This window comes from Oratosquilla oratoria, unplaced genomic scaffold, assembly GCF_046742065.1.
Source record: "Oratosquilla oratoria isolate Oo_2021 unplaced genomic scaffold, ASM4674206v1 SCAFFOLD65, whole genome shotgun sequence".
In the NCBI taxonomy this organism is placed as follows: domain Eukaryota; kingdom Metazoa; phylum Arthropoda; class Malacostraca; order Stomatopoda; family Squillidae; genus Oratosquilla; species Oratosquilla oratoria.
In genome coordinates this window covers 551671-572532 of record NW_027467729.1, presented here as the reverse complement: position 1 = coordinate 572532, position 20862 = coordinate 551671, and the positions used below count along the sequence as shown (strand labels likewise).

The 20862-nt window shown below is 48.0% G+C and overlaps 1 protein-coding gene across 1 annotated transcript; it reads right to left on the bottom strand.

Moving 5' to 3' along the window:
• Nucleotides 1-1093: 1093 nt before the first annotated feature.
• LOC143023831 (protein FAM200C-like) lies at nt 1094-16353 on the bottom strand. Its single transcript, XM_076182463.1, has 4 exons — nt 16280-16353; nt 15065-15572; nt 14562-14918; nt 1094-1159 (listed from the first exon to the last, which is right to left on the bottom strand). Exons 1-4 carry the CDS (start codon nt 16351-16353, stop codon nt 1094-1096), a joined length of 1005 nt encoding a protein of 334 aa, XP_076038578.1.
• Nucleotides 16354-20862: the final 4509 nt, after the last annotated feature.

The following is a 20862-nucleotide window of genomic DNA, read 5'->3' as shown; positions in this document are numbered from 1 at the left end:
CTCAGATGAGCTTAGCGGACTGATAAACGAAGGCCTCTTAGACTTAGACATGATAGGAGATGACAACCTTAACCCACTTCGTAAAAGCATATGAAAACACTGACACCAAGCAAATACAACACACTAACATAAGCATGAAATAATGTAAAAAAAAAAAATAATATAGAGAAATCACATGGACATGGGACACGAACGTAAGAAAAATTATAATTCATAGAAACAGAAGCATTGCAAAACAGAAACAATGCGATTCATATACAATAATGAAGAAAAAAATTATAGAAAGACCGTAATTGGCAAAATTACGTAAAAATGTAGAATGCACTACGTACGTAAATGGACACTATCACTGCGGGATAACATTTTAGAATGTAAACAGTGACGTCACAGAAATGGCCGCTTGAGGCACGACCGGATAGTTGAATTTGTTTTATTTTATTCTATTTTATCTTATTTATTTAATGTATTTTTCACCATATATTCACAAAACTAATAAAAAGACAAAACTGGTAACAAGGTCCAAGGTAGCCAAAGTATATGGCGCAAAGCGATCTCAAGGCTGTCTGGGAACGCCACGACCGGAATTTCAGCAGACGACGACTTGTTGCCTCTGAAGAATACAATTATGACTGTCCAAAATCCTCCACCATCCAGGCCCAAATTAGCGCTGAGAACACACACAGGAACACAAGGCGATCCAGTGGCAGGGCAGACGACGATGATGCCCGAGAAGAACGGGAACAAAAAAATCACCTGGCGCAAATCTGAGATAAAGTCCCTGCGCCGAAATACAAACTGAAGTCACTGTGTCCGGAGCACTATCACGTCTAATATATTAATTAAGTTCACTGAAAAACACCTGGGCTGGAAAGGAAAAATGAAAAAAAAAAACATCGCCACAACGCATCACCGGCCGGCAATTTTCAAATGTCACACAAATCGAGTTCTGTATAGAATATATGCACAATGAATGTTTACTCGCTGCCACCATTTAATGTTCTGAGTGGCAAATGAATACACAAAGAAAAGTCTATAGCACAAGTATATTTAGATTCACACAAATTTGGCACAACACAAAAGCGTGCAACCGATGTCAAGGCGGCGAGAAAACTGACGCCACCCTCACATTTTCGCGCCTAAACCACGGCGGGCACCGCATCTGCTAAATCCCACAATACATTGTAATACATAAAACAATTACACAACAGCATCATATAAATCAGGTACACTATATATATATATATATATATATATATATATATATATATATATATATATATATATATATATACACTATGCCAACACAACTTAGCCCGTCCGCGGGGTGCTCCGTCACGGTCAGCGGCCAGGACCGGGCACGTCAACCGAAAGAGGTGGCCACCCCATACCCGGCCACCGTCCACCGCCAGTCGCCTAACCCCACTTAGCCCGTCCGCGGGGTGCTCCGTCACGGCCAGCGGACGGGACGGTGCACGTCGGCCGAAAGAAGTGGCCACCCTATTCCCGGTCAACGTCCACCGCCAGTCGCCCAACATCACTTAGCCCGTCCTCGGGGTGGTCTGCCACGGTCAATGGCCAGGATGGATACCCTTTATGCTACTCAGCCACAACTGATTTCATTAAAGCACTCTTCCCGCAGAGGTCGGAGCTTGTGTGCATGTATTACCTCTACAATTAACAAATATCCAGGTGGGTGGATATGATCCAATGAACCACAACTGATTTAATGAACCATTCGTGGTTTCGCCTTAGATCGGCATGTACTTAAACATGCATTGCTTAATCTTTGAGACAAACATATGCCTTCTGGCAGGATCAAATAGGTAGCTTTGCGTTGACGCTAGATAGCTAGCTAGCTATGGATGGATCGGATCGCTAGGGGTGGGGTCCATCCGGCCTCTCGGCCGAGACTACCCACCCCGTATACTATATACACGAGATGCCAGAGTTGCGGATGTCGGGTCCCGGCCACCGTCGACCGCCAGTCACCGAACATCACCTAGCCCGTCCGCGGGGTGCTCCGCCACGGTCAGCGGCCAAGACCGGGCACGTCAACCGAAAAAAGTGGCCACCCCATTCCAGACCACCGTCCACCGCCAGTCGCCCAACCCCACTTAGCCCGTCCGCGAAGTGCTCCGTCACGGTCATCGGACGGGACGGGGCATGTCGGCCGAAAGAAGTGGCCACCCCATTCCCGGTCAACGTCCACAGCCAGTCGCTCAACATCACTTAGCCCGTCCGCGGGGTGGTCTGCCACGGTCAGCGGCCAGGACGGCCATCCCTTATACTACTCAGTCACAACTGATTTAATTTAAGCGCTCTTCCCGCAAAGGTCGGAGCTTGTGTGCATGTATTAGCTCTAGAATTACCAGTTATCCAGGTGGGTGGATAAGATCCAATGAACCATTCGTGGTTTCGCCTTAGATCGGCCTGCACTTAGACATGCATGGCTTAACCTTTGAGACAAACATATGACTTCTGGCAGGATCAAACAGATAGTTGTGCGTTGACGCTAGATAGCTAGAGAGCTCTCTGTGTAGATGGACCGTAGGATGTATGGATGGATGAATGGATCCGGTAGCACGGGGTTGGGGGCATCTGGCCTCTCGGCCCAGACTACCCACCCCGTATACTATATACGCGAGATGCCAGAGTTGCGGATGTCGGGTCCCGGCCACCGTCGACCGCCAGTCGCCGAACATCACTTAGCCCGTCCATGGGATGATCCGCCACGGTCATCGGACGGGACGGGGCATATCGGCCGAAAGAAGTGGCCATCCCATTCCCTGCCACCGTGCACCGCCATTCGCCCAACATCACTTATCCTGTCCGTAAGCTGCTTCACCACTGTCAGCGGGCGGGACGGAGCACGTCGACCAAAAGAAGTGGCCTGAAAGAGCCGTTAGTTTTTTTTTTTTTAATAACATGGATGGATGGATGGATGGATGCGGTCGCTCGGGTGGTGGTCATCTGGCCTCTCGGCTGAGACTACCCACCTCCTATACTATATACGCTAGATACCAGAGTTGCGGAAGTCGGGTCCCAGCCAACGTCGACCGCCAGTCGCCGAACATCACTTCACCCGTCCGCGAGGTGCTTGACCACGGTCAGTGGCAGTGACGGGGCACGAAAGCCGAAAGAAGTGACCACCCCATTCCTGGCCACCGTCCACCGCTAGTGGCCCAACATCACTTAGCACGTCCGCGGGGTAGTCAGTCACGGTCAGCGGCCAAGACGGTCACCCTGTATACTACCTAGCTCAGTCTGTGGCTAGGCCAGGGTCCGTAAGCTCAGTCCAAAAATATTCAGATTCACCAGGTGTGTCGGACAAAGGGCCGTTTGGTTTTGATCTAATAAAAGCGCTGTACCCCCTGAGGTCGGAGCTTGTGTGCATGTATTAGTTGTAGAATTACCAGTTATCCAGGAGGGTGGATATGTTCCAATGAACCACAACTGATTTAATAAGCCATTCGAGGTTTCGCCTTCGATCGGTTTGTACTTAGACACGCATAGCTTAATCCTTGAGACAAACATATGACAACTGGCAGGATCAACCAGGTAGCTTGGCGTTGACGCTAGATAGGTAGCTAGCTATCTGTGTAGGTGAACCGTCGGGTAGATGGATGGATGGATGGATCGAATTGCTAGGGGTGGGGGCCATCCGGCCTCTCGGCCGAGACTACCCACCCCGTATACTATATACGCAAGATGCCAGAGTTGCGGATGTCGGGTCCCGGCCACAATCGACCGCCAGTCGCCGAATATCACTTAGCCCGTCCGCGGGGTACTCCGCCACGGTCAGCGGCCAGGACCGGGCACGTCAACCGAAAAAAGTGGCCACCCCATTCCCGGCCACCGTCCACCACCATTCGCCCAACCCCACTTAGCCCGTCCGCTGGGTCCTCCGTCCCGGTCAGCGGCCGAGACGGGGCATGTCGGCCGAAAGAAGTGGCCACCCCATTCCCGGCCAACATTCACCGCCAGTCACCCAACATCACTTAGCCCGTCCGCGGGGTGGTCTGCCACGGTCAGCGGCCAGGACGGCCACCCCTTATACTACTCAGTCACAACTGATTTAATTAAAGCGCTCTTCCCCTTGAGGTCGGAGCTTGTGTGCATGTATTACCTCTACAATTACCAATTATCCAGGTGGGTGGATAAGATCCAATAAACCACAACTGATTTAATGAACCATTCGTGGTTTTGCCTTAGATCGGCCTGTACTTAGATATGCATGGCTTAACCTTTGAGACAAACATATGACTTCTAGCAGGATCAAACAGGTAGATTGGCGTAGACGCTAGATAGCTAGCTAGCTATGTGTGTAGGTAGACAGTTTGGTGGATGGATGGATAGATCCGGTCGCTAGGTGTGGGGGGCATCCGGCCTCTCGGCCGAGACTACCCACCCCGTATACCATATACGCGAGATGCCAGAGTTGCGGATGTCGGGTCCCGGCCACCGTCGACCGCCAGTCGCCGAACATCACAGCAATGGTCTGAAAAGTGGTTAATGAAATTTAACACAAGTAAATGCAAGGTAATGCACATAGGTAAAAATAACAGTAAACACGATTACAAATTATTTGGAAATTCGTTAACAAAAGTGGATAGTGAAAAAGATCTCGGCGTAATTATCAGTAACGACCTCAAATCATCCAAGCAGTGTATTTCAGCCTCTGAGAAAGCAAATAAGATTCTAGGACTGATTGCGCGATCTTTTGATTTTAAAAGTCCATCACTCATTAACAAGCTATATAAATCGTTAGTTCGTCCACATTTGGAAAATGCTGTTTCCGTATGGTCACCGAATCTCATTAAAGACATTGACAGACTGGAAAAAGTACAACGGCGAGCCACAAAACTGATTCCAAATATCAAAAATGAATCATACGAAAATTGACTAAAACATATGAATCTGTTTTCCCTAAAAAAGCGTAGACTCAGAGGTGACTTGATACAGGTCTTTAAAATTCTAAAGGGAATTGACAACATCAAAAGTGACAAAAATTTTACATTGAATGAGAATCAGACAAGAAACAATGGTCTCAAACTGTACAGAAATAGATTCAATTTGGAAGTAGGTAGAAACAACTTTGCCAACCGCGTAGTTAATGAATGGAATAAACTTCCTGCACAGGTAGTGCAATGTAGTTTAGTTCGAAGCTTTAAGAATCATTTAGATAAATACCTAAGATGCTGTAATGATTATAATATATCTTATATTATTTGTTTTTGTTTTGTTATCATTTGTCTGTTTGATTTTCATTTATTATTAGTTATATGTCAATTTATTATTATTTACTATTTACCTGTTTGTTTATTATTTAACTATACCTATGCATTTATTTATGTATTTTATTTGTTATTTACATTATCATAGTTTTTATTTATTATTTTATTATTAATATGATTTTTTTTCGCATCCGACCTAGATATGGATCAAAAGGTCTCCTGTCGGGATGCTCCGCCTTTGTAATCCTTTGTAATCACTTAGCCCCTCCACGGGGTGCTCCGCCACGGTCAGCGGACGGGACGAGGCATATCGGCCGAAAGAAATGGCCACCCCATTCCCGGCCAGCGGGACAAAGGCCGTTTGGTTTTGATCTAATAAAATCACCCTCCTTCTTGAGATCGGAACATTTGTGCATGTTTTAGCTCTACAAATACCAGTTATCTAGGTGGTTGGATAAGATCTAATGAACCACAACAGATTTAATGAGCCATTCGAAGTTTCACCTTAGATCGGCCTGTACTTAGACATGCATGGCTTAACCTTTAAGACAATCATATGACCTCTTGAAGGATCAAACAGGTAGTTTGGCGTAGACGCTAGATAGCTAGCTACCTATCTGTGTAGGTAGACCATTGGGTGGGTGGATGGATGGATGGATCCAGTCGGTTGGGGGGGGGGGCATCCGGGATCTCGGCCGAGACTACCATCCCCGTATACCATATACGCGAGATGCCAGTGTTGCGGATGTCGTGTCCCGGCCACCGTCGACCGCCAGTCGCCGAACATCACTTAGCCCCTTCACGGGGTGCTCCGCCATGGTCAGCGGGACGGGGCATATCGGCCGAAAGAAGTGGCCACCCCATTCCCTGCCACCGTCCACCGCCAGTCGTCCAATATCACTTAGCCCGTCCACGAGGTGCTCCACCACATTTGGCGGCCGGGACGGGGCACGTCGGCCGAAAGAAGTGGCCACCCCATTCCCGGCCACCGTCCACCGCTAGTCGCCCAACGTCACTTAGCCCGTCCGCGGGGTGCTCCACCGCGGTCAGTGGCCTGGACGGGGCACGTCGTGGGTTTATAAGAACCAATGAACCACAACTGATTTAATGAACCATTCGTGGTTTCGCCTTAGATCGGCATGTACTTAGACATGCATGGATTAACCTTTGAGACAAACATATGACTTCTGGCAGGATCAAACAGGTAGCTTGGCGTTGACGCTAGATAGCTAGATAGCACTCTGTGTACGTGGACCGTAGGATGGATGGATGGATGAATGGATCCAGTCGCTCGGGGTGGGGAGCATCTGGCCTCTCGGCCGAGACTACCCACCCCGTATACTATATACGTGAGATGCCAGAGTTGCGGATGTCGGGTCCCGGCCACCGTCGACCGCCAGTCGCCGAACATCACTTAGCCCGTCCATGGGATGATCCGCCACGGTCATCGGACGGGACGGGGCATATCGGCCGAAAGAAGTGGCCATCCCATTCCCTGCCACCGTGCACCGCCAGTCACCCAACATCACTTATCCCGTCCGGAGCACGTTGGCCAAAAGAAGTGGCCACCCCATTCCTAGCCACAGTCCACCGCCGGTCTCCCAACATCACTTAGCCCGTCCGCTGGGTGGTCTGCCAGTGTCAGCGGCCAGGACGGCCACTCTGTATACTACATAGCCTGTTCTGCAGCCGGGCCGGGGTCCGTAAACTCAGCCTAAAGATACTAAGATTCACCAGGTGCGGCGGACAAAGGGCCCTTTGTTGATGATTTCATATGATGGATGGATGGATGGATACCGTCGCTGGGGTGGTAGGCATCTGGATTCTGGATTCCTAGGAAAGACCACCCGCTTGCGCGGGATCGTTTTTTGTGGGAGGGGAAGAATGTCTGTAAGAAAATGAAAAGATAGTAGCGTATAAAAGAGGGCTATTGCCACCGGGCGATTTGCGAGCGATTAGGGGCTTGTTGGTGGTCGTGACTCGGGAGAACTGGGCTGGGAGTTTGGACGGCGGTGTCAATGCCGGGAGGAAGAGCAGATTATATCACCAACGAAAGTTTGGAAAATGGTAGGAGACGTAGTAGGAGAGAAAGGTGGAAAAACGGAAAAATCTTTAGTGGGAGGTAAACTGAAATGAGAAGATGTAGTATAAGAGAAAGTTAGAAAGGGCGTGTAGAGGGCGTTCCTGATTAGCCCCAGGTAAGGCATGAGAATTCCTGTTTTACCCCAGGTTGGGTTTGAACTGTTTGCATATTTTTGTAGCCTGTCAGTTAATGGGCTACATGCGATATTATTATTATTATTATTATTATTATTATTATTATTATTATTATTATTATTATTATTATTATTATTATTATTATTATTATTATTATTATTATTATTGTTATTATTATTGTTATTATTATTGTTATTATTATTATTATTATTATTATTATTATTATTATTATTATTATTATTATTATTATTATTATTATTATTATTATTATTATTATTATTATTATTATTATTATTATTATCATTATTATTATTATTATTATTATTATTATTATTATTGTTATTATTATTATTATTATTACTATTATTATTATTATTATTATTATTATTATTATTATTATTATTATTATTATTATTATTATTATTATTATTATTATTATTATTATTATTATTATTATTATCATCATCATCATCATCATCATCATCATCATCATCATCATCATCATCATCATCATCATCATCATCATCATCATCATCATCATCATCATCATTATCATTACTATTATTATTATTATTATTATTATTATTATTATTATTATTATTATTATTATTATTATTATTATTATTATTATTATTATTATTATTACCATTACTATTATTATTACATCATTATGGCTATCACCAGTCAAACTGGTGAAGGGGTGTATTATTTGTAGGTACGGTTATACACGTCTTATCGTGTACACCTCACGTGGGACGGGCGCAGCTGACAGATAGTCTGTACGGTGTGGTCTAGGTGTAATATGTTGTATCAGATGTTTGTGTTTGTCGTGCAGTTTTTCTAGGTGTCTTGAGTGAAGTTTGTGTTTGTGTTGGTTGAGTGGACGGATGTTGGAAATTTGGTGTAGAGACTCAGTGGTCCTGAAGTCGCTCCATCGCGAGCCCGTGATGAACTGGAGAGCGGCATTCTGAACCTTCTGATGCCCGTAGTCATTAGTGGGACGTGTCAGCTGGCTTAGTCCCAGGGACTGGCACAGAATCGGTCTGACGAGGGCTAGGTACAATCGACGTTTGGTTCTCAGTGTTGCAGTTTTGAAGCGTCTTAGCTTACCCAGCACAGCCCTAGCCTTCGCTCCCTGCTTGCGGAAATGTAGGGTCCAGGTAAGGCCACTATCAAGTGTGCTACCCAGCACACGGGTATGGTCCTTCGCTGGGATGTTTGCGTTGTTTATTTTAAGAGGAGTGTTTGTGATTGTTCTGTTGGTTCGTTTGCAGCAGAAGTATACAGCATTGCATTTCGACGCGTTGGTCTTAATGCGCCACTGTTGCTCCCACGCGTGTGCCCCGTCTAGGATGTTTTGCATTACGTGTAACGCTCCCTGCAGCGTTTTGTGTCTACTTATGTGGTTAGTGTCGTCCGCATACGAAAGAGTTAGAGCCTGGTTGTGTGGATAAGCTGGCTCTGGCAGGTCATTCGTATATAGATTGTACAGAGTGGGGGCAAGGACTGACCCTTGCGGTACTCCAGCCTTCGGCACAAAAGGTCGCCGAACATCACATAACCCGTCCGCGAGGTGCTTGACCGCGGTCAGCGGCCGTGACGGGGCACGACAGCCGAAAGAAGTGACCACCCCATTCCTACCCACCGTTCACCGCCGCTGGCCCAACACCACTTAGCACGTCCGCGATGTAGTCAGTCACGGTCAGCAGCCAAGACGGCCACCCTGTATACTACCTAGCTCGGTCTGTGGCTAGGCCAGGGTCCGTGCGCTCAGCCCAAAGATATTCAGATTCACCAGTTGTGCCGGAGAAAGGGCCGTTTGGTTTTGATCTAATAAAAGCGCTCTACATCCTGAGATCGGAGCTTGTGTGCATGTATTAGCTCTAGAAATACCAGTTAACTATGTCGGTGGATAAGATCCAATGAACCACAACTGATTTAATGAGCCATTCGAGGTTTCGCCTTATATCGGCGTGTACTTAGCCATGCATGGCTTAATATATCAGACAAGCATATGACTACTGGCAGGATCAACCAGGTAGCTTGGCGTTGACGCTAGATAGCTAGCACGCTATCTGTGTAGGTGGACGTCGGGTGGATGGATGGATGGATGGATGGATCAGATCGCTAGGGGTGGGGGCCATCCGGCCTCTCGGCCGAGACTACCCACCCGGTATACTATATACGCGAGATGCCAGAGTTGCGGATGTCGGGTCCCGGCCACTGTCGACCGCCAGTCGCCCAACATCACTTAGACCGTCCACGGGGTGCTCCGCCACGGTCAACGGCCAGGACCGGGCACGTCAACCGAAAAAAGTGGCCACCCCATTCCCGGCCACCGTCCACCGCCATTCGCCCAACCCCACTTAGCCCGTCCGCGGTGTGCTCCGTCACGGTCAGCCGCCGAGACGGGGTATGTCAGCCAAAAGAAGTGGCCACCCCATTTCCGGCCACCGGCCACCGCCAGTCGCCCAACATCACTTAGCCCGTCCATGGTGTGGTCTTCCACGGTCAGCGGGCAGGACGACCACCCTCTATACTACTTAGCCATAACTTATTTAATAAAAGCGCTCTTCCCACTGAGGTCGGAGCATGTGTGCATGAATTAGCTCTAGAATGACCAGTTATCCAGGTGGGTGGATAAGATCCAATTAACCACAACTGATTTAATAAGCCATTCGAGGTTTTCCCTCGTCGGTTGAAAGAAGTAGCCACCCCATTCCCTGCCACCTTCCACCGGCAGTGCCCAAACATCACTTAGCCCGTCCGCAGGGTGCTCCGCCACGGTCAGCGGCCGGGACGAGACACGTCGGCTGAAAGAAGTGGCCACCCTATTCCCGGCCACCGTCCACCGCCAGTCGCCCAACGTCACTTAGCCCGTCCGTGGGGTGCTCCGCCGCGGTCAGTGGCCGGGACGGGGCACGTCCACCGAAAAATGTGGCCACCCCATTCCCGGCCACCATCCACCGCCAGTCACCCAACATCACTTAGCCCGTCCGCGGGATGGTCTCCCACAGTCAGCGGACAGGACGGCCACCCTGTATACTACTTAGCCATAACTGGTAATTCTAGATCTAATACATGTACGTAAGCTCCGACCAGTCGCCCAACATCACTTAGCCAGTCGCCGAACATCACTTAGTACGTCCGCGGTGTGCTCCCCCTCGTTCACCGTCCGGGACCGGGCACATCGGCCGAAAGAAGTTGCCACCCCATTCCCGGTGACCGTCCACCGCCAGTCGCCCAACATCACTTAGCCCGTCCACGGGGTGGTCTGCCATGGTCACCGGCCAGGACGGCCACCATCTATAATACTTAGCCATTACTGATTTAATAAAAGCTCTCTTCCCGCAAAGGTCGGAGCATGTGTGCATGCATTAGCTCTAGAATTACCAGTTATCCAGGTGGGTGGATAAGATCCAATAAACCACAACTGATTTAATGAGACATTCGTGGTTTCGCCTTAGATCGGCATGTACTTAGACATGCATGGCTTAACCTTTGAGAGAAACATATGACTTCTGGCAGGATCAAACAGGTAGTTTGGCGTTGACGCTAGATAGCTACATAGCTCTCTGTCTAGGTGGAACCGTAGGATGGATGGATGGATGGATGGATGGATCCGGTCGCTCAGGGTGTGGGGCATCTCGCCTCTCGGCCCAGACTACCCACCCCGTATACTATATACGTGAGATGCCAGAGTTGCGGATGTCGGGTAACGGCCACCGTCGACCGCCAGTCGCCGAACATCACTTACCCCGTCCACGCGATGCTCCGCCACGGTCATCGGACGGGACGGGGCATATCGGCCGAAAGAAGTGGCCATCCCATTCCCTGCCACCGTGCACCTCCAGTCGCCCAACATCACTTATCCCGTCCGTAAGCTGCTTCACCACTGTCAGCGGGCGGGACGGAGCACGTCGGACAAAAGAAGTGGCCTGAAAGGGCCGTTTGTTTTTTATCTAATAAGATGGATGGATGGATGGATGGATGGATGGATGGATGCGGTCGCTGGGGTGGTGGGCATCTGGCCTCTCGGCCGAGACTACCCACTTCCTATACTATATACGCTAGATGCCAGAGTTGCGGAAGTCGGGTCCCGGCCAACGTCGACCGCCAGTCGCCGAACATCTCTCAACCCGTCCGCGAGGTGCTTGACCACGGTCAGCGGCAGTGACGGGGCACGAAAGCCGAAAGAAGTGACCACCCCATCCCTGGCCACCGTCCACCGCTGGTGGCCCAACATCACTTAGCACGTCCGCGGGGTAGTCAGTCACGGTCAGCGGCCAAGACGGTCACCCTGTATACTACCTAGCTCAGTCTGTGGCTAGGCCAGGGTCCGTAAGCTCAGTCCAAAAAGATTCAGATTCACCAGGTGTGTCGGACATAGGGCCGTTTGGTTTTGATCTAATAAAAGCGCTGTACCCCCTGAGGTCGAAGCTTGTGTGCATGTATTAGTTGTAGAATTGCCAGTTATCCAGGAGGGTGGATATGTTCCAATGAACCACAACTGATTTAATAAGCCATTCGAGGTTTCGCCTTCGATCGGTTTGTACTTAGACACGCATGGCTTAATCTTTGAGACAAGCATATGACTACTGGCAGGATCAACCAGGTAGCTTGGCGTTGACGCTAGATAGGTAGCTAGCTATCTGTGTAGGTGAACCGTCGGGTAGATGGATGGATGGATGGATCGGGTCGCTAAGGGTGGGGGCTATCCGGCCTCTCGGCCGAGACTACCCACACCGTATACTATATACGCGAGATGCCAGAGTTGCGGATGTCGGGTCCCGGCCACCGTCGACCGCCACTCGCCGAACATCACTTAGTCCGCGGGGTGCTCCGTCACGGTCAGCGGCCAGGACCGGGCACGTCAACCGAAAGAAGTGGCTACCCCATTCCCGGCCACCGTCCACCGCCAGTCGCCCAATCCCACTTAGCCCGTCCGCGGGGTGCTCCGTCACGGTAAGCGGACGGGACGGTGCACGTCGGCCGAATGAAGTGGCCACCCCATTCCCGGCCAACGTCCACAGCCAGTCGCCCAACATCACTTAGCCCGTCCGCGGGGTGGTCTGCCACGGTAACCGGCTAGGACGGCCACCCTTTATACTACTCAGCCACAACTGATTTGATTAAAGCGCTCTTCCCGCAGAGGTCGGAGCTTGTGTGCATATATTAGCTCTACAATTAACAAATATCCAGGTGGGTGGATATGATCCAATGAACCACAACTGATTTAATGAACCATTCGTGGTTTCGCCTTAGATCGGTCTGTGGTTAGACATGTATGGTTTAATCTTTGAGACAAACATATGACTTCTGGCACGATAAAACATGTAGCTTGCCGTTGACGCTAGATAGCTAGCTAGCTATGGATGGATCGGATCGCTAGGGGTGGGGGCCATCCGGCCTCTCGGCCGAGACTACCCACCCCGTATACTATATACGCGAGATGCCAGAGTTGCGGATGTCGGGTCCCGGCCACCGTCGACCGCCATTCGCCGAATATCACTTAGCCCGTCCGCGGGGTGCTCCGCCACGGTCAGCGGCCATGATCGGGCACGTCAACCGAAAAAAGTGGTCACCCCATTCCAGGCCACCGTCCACCGCCAGTCGCCCAACCCCACTTAGCCCGTCTTCAGGGTGCTCCGTCACGGTAAGCGGCCGGGACGGGGCATGTCGGCCGAAAGAAGTGGCCACCCCATTCCCGGCCAACGTCCACAGCCAGTCGCCCAACATCACTTAGCCCGTCCGCGGGGTGGTCTGCCACGGTCAGCGGCCAGGACGGCCACCCCTTATACTACTCAGCCACAACTGATTAAATTAAACCGCTCTTCCCGCAGAGGTCGGAGCTTGTGTGCATGTATTAGCTCTAGAATGACCAGTTATCCAGGTGGTTGGATAAGATCCAGTGAACTATAACTGATTTAATTAACCATTCGTGGTTTCGCCTTAGATCGGCCTGTACTTAGACATGCATGGCTTAACCTTTGAGACAAACATATGACTTTTAGCAGGATCAAACAGGTAGCTTGGAGTTGACGCTAGATAGGTAGCTAGCTATGTGTGTAGGTAGACCGTTTGGTGGATGGATGGATAGATCCGGTCGCTAAGTGTGGGAGGCATCCGGCCTCTCGGCCGAGACTACCCACCCCGTATACCATGTACGCGAGATGCCTGAGTTGCGGATGTCGGGTCCCGGCCACCGTCGACCGCCAGTCGCCCAACATCACTTAGAGCGTCCACGGGGTGTTCCGCCACGGTCAACGTCCGGGACGGTGCACATCGGCCGAAAGAAGTGGCCACCCCAATCCAGGCCACCGTCCACCGACAGTCGACCAAACTCACTTAGCCCGTCCGCAGGGTGTTCCGCCACGGTCAGCGACCGGGACGGGGCACGTCGGCCGAAAGAAGTGGCCACCCCATTCCCGGTCAACGTCCACCGCCAGTCGCCCAACATCACTTAGCCCGTCCGCGGGGTGGTCTGCCACGATCACCGGCCAGGACGGCCACCCTTTTTACTACTTAGCCACAACTGATTTCATAAAAGCGCTCTTTCCACAGATGTCCGAGCTTGTGTGCATGTATTAGCTCTACAATTGCCAGTTTTCCAGGTGGGTGGATAATATCCAATGAACCGCAACTGATTTAATGAGCCATTCGAGGTTTCGCCTTAGATCGGCCTGTACTTAGACATGCATGGCTTAATATTTCAGACAAACATATGACTTCTCGCAGGATCAAACAGGTAGCCTGGCGTTGACGCTAGATAGCTAGCTAGCTATCTGTGTATAGACCGTAGGGTGGATGGATGGATGGATGGATCCAGTCGCTAGGGGTTGGGGCATCCGGCCTCTCGGCCGAGACTACCCACCCGGTATACTATATACGCGAGATGCCAGACTTGCGGATGTCGGGTCCCGGCCACCATCGACCGCCAGTCGCCGAACATCAATTAGCCCGTCAGCGGGGTGCTCCGCCACGGTCAGCGGTCGGGACGGGGTGTGTCGGCCGAAAGAATAGCGTCCGTTGGGCCCGAAGGAAGACTACCACCTCATCAAACAATTCCAGGACTCGCTGCAACATGTTTCCCTTCGAGAGCCACCTCACCTGAGTATGAAATAGCAACGATTCGTGGTCGGCTTCCATGCCTTCACAGAGCCGACGGAACAGCCGAGTGTTCAGAGCGGAACCCTTGATAAAGTTGACGACATTGATGACAGTCTCGAGATGCTGCTTGAAGTTCTTGGGGAGAGTTCTCGAAGCAAGCACCTCTTTGTGGATCAGACAGTGTGTCGATTCCACTGCCGGATTCTTTTGCTTGACGAGCGTGACGAATCCCGATCGAGAGCCAAGCATGGCTGGGGCACCATCCGTGCACACCCCAACCAGAGACTCCCAGCTGATGTTGCTGTCTTCGAAAAAATCATTGATAAGGCCCATCACATCCTGAGCTTTGGTCGTGGTCTGGAGAGGTTTGCAGAAGAGGAATTCTTCTGCAATTCCTTTTTCGGTGGTATAACGAACAAAGACCAACAGCTGGGACAGATTGGCAACATCTGTCGATTCGTCGAGTTGAATCGAAAAAAAAAAAAAAACTGTGACCCTTGAACCTTCTGAACAACTTGGTTCTTGATGCTCTCAGCCATATCATTGATCCGTGACCGAATGGTGCTGTTTGAAATGGAAATCTGGGTCATCTTGTTGTGGGCAGCCTCACCAAGGACCAACTTCACGCACTGCAGCATACAGGGCTTCACCAATGTTTCACCAATTGTGTGTGGTTTCTTCTCCCTCGCAATCTTGTACGAAATTTTGTATGACGCTTTCACAATAGCGTCCGTTTGCTGACGAAACGTTCCAGTTGAGTCCAGTCTCGTCTTCTTCAGATAATTTTGTTTCAGCTTGAAGTATTCACGATCCTTGTTTTGTAGTTCGGGATGGCATCCTTGAAGGTGTTGCTTCAGCTGGAATGGCTTCATGCTACCATTCCCCAAGGTCTTTGTGCAGATGACACATTGTGGCAGATGTTCCCCGTTATTCACAACAAACGTAAAACCGAAGTCTACAGTAGATACGCTTCTGAATTTGTTCGTTTTTTCGACATGATCACTTGCGGACCTAAAAGGAACAAGAGAGATCATATTAAGACATGTAATAATTTACAAGGAGTACAGAGTGAGACAGAGAATTGCCATCCGGTTCTCGTATGCCTAGGCTACTCCAATTGTTCTCTTAAGCACACTATACCTCTATTATACATGATTACATGTATATTATTACATTTTATACATACACAATTCATATTATAATGTATAATAAACAGAAACTAACTGCATCCACTTGGTTTGGTTTGGTTTGGGGTTGAAGGGCGCTGACCGGTGGTGATCCTATGCCCTGCCACCACAACGAAAAAGCTTAAACTGGGGTGGAAGCGTGGATGACGCGTGTAAACATTGTACCATCCTTGCCTTGCGCATGCGCAGTTATCCAGCTACCAGTCAAGACACTCCACCCACCATTACCACTTACTAGTGTTACCAATTTCCGGACTTTTCTATTTCCGGACCTGTCTCGGTCTCTATTTGAACGGAAATTCGAGGTTTGAGTGTATTTTCTAATTATTTTCTGATAATTTCCAGAATTTTATTTCCAGACTAGAATTTCCCCCCTGAAACATCCAAATTTCCCCCTGGTTGAGAACCACTGCTCTAGACTATGCTTCAACAAATTAGTTTTTTTTTTCCAAGATTTGTCCAGTTCTTTCCACTGTTTCATGTCAAAATGTTCTATATGTTTTACTTCTTCTTTTCAAACTTACCGCTAACCTAAGTTGTAGTTTAGAATCAATGACAGGGCGATCAGAATGCGAACACAATCGAAAGTTGTTATGCACCGCCATTTTCAATGTTTTGAATCAAGTTGAGTGAACTTGCGAGTCAGGTGCGTTCGGATTGGCTGTATGCAAATGAGTTCATATTGGGGTCCGCAAGTCTCAGGATATATCACGCTATTTATACATTTCTATGTGTGTTGTAGAAATACGTTTGGCATGAGCAGCCAAAGTGAGTACAAAAAGTTCAGAAGGGACGTGTACAACAACCCAAACTTTCACGCCCCTAGCATGGCAACAAGGTGACGCTACTATATAAACAATCGAAAGGACGCTCTCCAAGTGACTAAAAACCATTTATCCATAATTACGTAGGCAGTTAGTCCTAAAGGGGAATGATATGATAATTCTGCACATGAATTTTCTTTTTCTTTTTAATTTCTGCTATGACCACTTCCCCTATTCATCAGAAACGTAAACAAATACCACGTGTGCACCGCGTATGATGCCTGACGTATGAGAGTCAGGTGCGTTCTGATTGGCTGTATGCAATTGAGTTCATATTGGGGTCCCCAAGTCCCGTAGGAGAAAAAAATTCGCGGGCCGGATATGGTTAGTGTTTGAATGCGGGCGCTGCCAGGCGGAGCATGGGTGGAGGAGTTTAAAGGCGACGAGAGCTTCTCTATATGGGAGGCAACTGTATCAAGTCGCTCTGTAAGGGCTGTGACAGAGGTGAGAACAGCTTTGTGAGTTGCGACTAGACCGACAAGAGTGGTTGTTGCGGTAGCCTGTTGGTTAATTAAGCTTTCGATACGGGCATCTATGGCATCGAATCGCTTCGTGAGGGCTGAGCAGCGGGATTCGAGAGATGCAACAGCTTGGCGAAGAGCTTGTACTTCAGCAGAGTCCGTGGGGCTGGGCGTCATAAGAGAGGTGGCTGGAAGTGGTGGTGGTAGTGATGATAGTGGTAGCGCAGGTCTTTGAGAGGTGGCCGTGGGGGTTCGCTTAGTACATCCATGCCAAACGTTGACCCCTGGTTAATGGCATCGGGGGTACTTCCACCGGGATGTGTCTGGTGGTGGGGCGATGGAGGGTTTCGAGGTAGAGGTGGAGTCATCAGTCGTGGTAGGGTGGGGTGGGTGTACGGTGAGGGCAGGAACGAGTGTCATGGCTTTCCGCGCACAAGGCACATTTCGCGGGAGCTGAGCAATATCTAAAGATATGTTTAAAGCCCCAGCAGTTATAGCACCATAGAATTTCATCTTTCATTTTGCGAAGCTCACAGGGAGGGAGGAAAGGTAGGAAGGGGAACTCTAAGGTAGGCGGCGGTGGCTCAAGTAGGCTCCACGTGATGACTAGTCGGTTGATTGGCGTCCCATTTTGGACGAATCTGCGACCCGTATGTATGTCTGGATATTCCTTGGCATGAGAAGGGTCGATGCTGACAGGATAACGAGTGAAAAGGTATGTAGGGAATTTACGTGGTCTTTCCGTGGAGTCCTGGATGATTAGGCGTAAAGATAATATTTCCCCACTCGTGATCATTTTAATGATGTCTTATCGTTGTCTTGAAACATAGATGAAACTAGATGTAATAACTGACATCTTCACCTCAGCCAGCTTACGATCGAGACGGAAAGATTTGGCATGAGAAGGGTCGATGCTGACAGGGTAGCGAGTGAGGAGGTATGTAGGGAATTTACGTGGTCTTTCCGTGAAGTCCTGGATGACTAGGCGTAAAGATAACATTTCCCCACTCGTGATACTTTTAATGATGTCTTGTCGTTGTCTTGAAACATAGACGAAACGAGATGTAATAGCTAACATCTTCACCTCAGCCAGCTCACGATCGAGACGGAAAGATTTGGCAACGTTGGAGAGCCACCGAAGCTTTACATCACAGCTTGGGCTGTCAGGGAAGGCTAATTTGACATAATTCAGAGAGAGAGAGAGATTATATTATCATTATTACTTAATATAGACGGAATGCCTCACATTTCAAAGCGCCTCTTGTGGTCGTATTTTTTCTATTGGAGCATGGATAACTTCAGTATTCCATTCCATCACGGCGAAAAATGTAGATATTAGCCAAATTGTGAGAAGATTTTTCGCTCGTAAGAAAAATTTACCAATACAGTAGTGTTCAAACGACTGTTTGATTATTGCCACAATATAAAATCCATAAAATTTAAAGATAATTTTATATTATTAAATAATTTATCTCTTGTTACTAAATAAATCACACACACACACACACACACACACACACACACACACACACACACACACACACACACACACGGCTCGGTGGCGGATTGGTAAAGCACTGGCCTCACAAGCCAAAGAACCGGGGTTCGATTCCCCGGCCGGGCGGAGATAAGTTGGGTTTGTCTCCTTTCACGTGTAACCCCTGTTCACCTAGCAGTGAGTAGGTACGGGACGTTAGTCAAGGAGTTGTGACCTTGCAGTCCCGGTGTGTGGTGTGTGAGTGGTCTCAGACCTACCCAGAGATCGGCGAATAATGAGCTCTGAGCTCACTGCCGTAGGGTGGTGTCTGGCTGTTCTCGACAGAGACTGCAGCAGATCCGAGGTGAATACACACACACACACACACACACACACACACACACACACACACACACACACACACACACGACGAAAAAGAAAACCTGGTTTGTATTGTAGGGGTGGGGAGTGAACGTGAGTACCCGAAATGATATCTCTGCAGTGCTAGTCAATTATATTAACTCGAATTTAGCGAAAATGAATGAAAACAACGACTCAAAAGCCAGTCACGAATCAGAGCCATCTGGCGTCAGTCTATTGAACCGCGATGTAAACAAACACTACTCCAACACGTGCTATAATGATAATGATTTCCCAGGATTTAGTAAGTATGAAAGAAAGAACTTAAATAGATTATTAGAGATAGAGAGAGATATGAGCAAAATTAGGATTCGGTGGGAGAATGAAATTATGGACTTAAGAAAAGAGGTTATTGGATTAATAGATTGTTTAGCTCAGGCGAACCATGAAATTTCGGACCTAAGAAAAACCAACTTGGATCTTACAAATGAGATTAAAGAAATGAAAAGGGATATAAATGAACTGAAGAATGATAATGAAAAGAAGAAAACTAATGATAATAACAATAGCGAAAATCTAAAGCAGGAGGTGAACAATAAATTACAAGAATTGACACAAAAGATCGAAGAGAACCTAGGTGGGGATAGTATCCAGGAAATTAAGAAGTGGAAGGAAAACATTGAAAGTAAGGAAATTGCTTTCAAACAAATAGTCAAGCAGCAAATGCAGGATAATGCAAAAGACACAATCATACAAGTGATTAACGAAAAAGCAAATTGGGTCAGGGATACAGTAGATAGGAAAAAATGTATTGTAGTATATGGACTAAAGGAAAAACAAGGATTGGCGAGGTACATGAGGGAAAAAGAAGAAAAAGAGACAGCAGTAGAAATCCTAAATGAAATTCAGGGGGGAGACAGAGATTCAGGCATAGACCTGGAAGAGACTTATAGAATCGGTCGCTATACTAAGGATAGGAATCGACCTATAAAGATAAAACTAAGGTCACAAATGGTAGTAGAAGACATATTTGAAAAAGTAGGCAACTTGGCAAAGAGTGAAAAGTACAATAAGATATGGATAAAAAGAGAAATGAGTACTGAGGAATTAGAAAAAGAAAGGGCACTAAGAGAAGAAGCAAAGGAAAAAAACTTGATGAGAACGGAGACAGAATGCAAAGAATTCCAGTGGAGAGTAATAGACTTGAGATTAAGACAATGGCGCATCAAAACGAAAAAACCAAGGACAGAAGAAACCAGGGAGAAGGAAGAAAATTAAAAGTGGCCTATACCAACATTGACGGACTAATTTCAGGACTGAACGAACTCAATGATTATCTGTTAGAAGCAAAACCAGACATAATGGGAATTGTAGAGACTAAACTAAGAGGTGAAATACCATCCATCGGTATTGGACAAGGTCTATACAATTACTGGATAAAAAACAGGGACAAGAAACAGGGAGGGGGAATCATGTTCTTGGCCAAGAAAGACCTAAAGGTGACAAAAATTGCAGAGGGCAAAGGTAATGTTGAACTGATCATGATAAAAGTCGAAGGCAAGAATATGAAAAGCAGAAAGTTTGTGGTGACCTATGTGCCTCCAAAAACGAATGCTTGGAAAGAAAACGAACATACAAAAATGCTAGAAGATACAAGAAAATCACTAAATGAGATACTAATGGGTAAGGGTAATCTGGTAATTATGGGGGACTTCAATTGCAAAGAAATTTGTTGGGACAGCATGACAGTGCAAGGAGGAGATGACTCGTGGGGCAATGTACTGCTAGACATGACCATGGAGTACACAATGACCCAATGGGTCCGTGAAAACACAAGGTACAGAAACAATGAAGAGCCATCGAAACTAGATCTAATATTTACAACAGAACCTGAAATAGTGGATAAAGTCCAGTACGAGACACCAATTGGAAAGAGTGACCATGTACTCATCGAAACTATACTAAAGGAAGAAATAGACATGGAGAGGAACG

Excerpts from the sequence above, each read along its gene's own strand:
- LOC143023831 (XM_076182463.1), bottom strand. The coding sequence starts at position 16,353 with ATGGCGGTGCATAACAACTTTCGATTGTGTTCGCATTCTGATCGCCCT. Across the intron at positions 14,919-15,064 it reads AGAACCAAGTTGTTCAGAAG|ACCACGACCAAAGCTCAGGA; the intron begins GTTCAAGGGTCA and ends AAACCTCTCCAG. Across the intron at positions 1,160-14,561 it reads CGTTGCTATTTCATACTCAG|ATGCGGTGCCCGCCGTGGTT; the intron begins GTGAGGTGGCTC and ends GGGATTTAGCAG.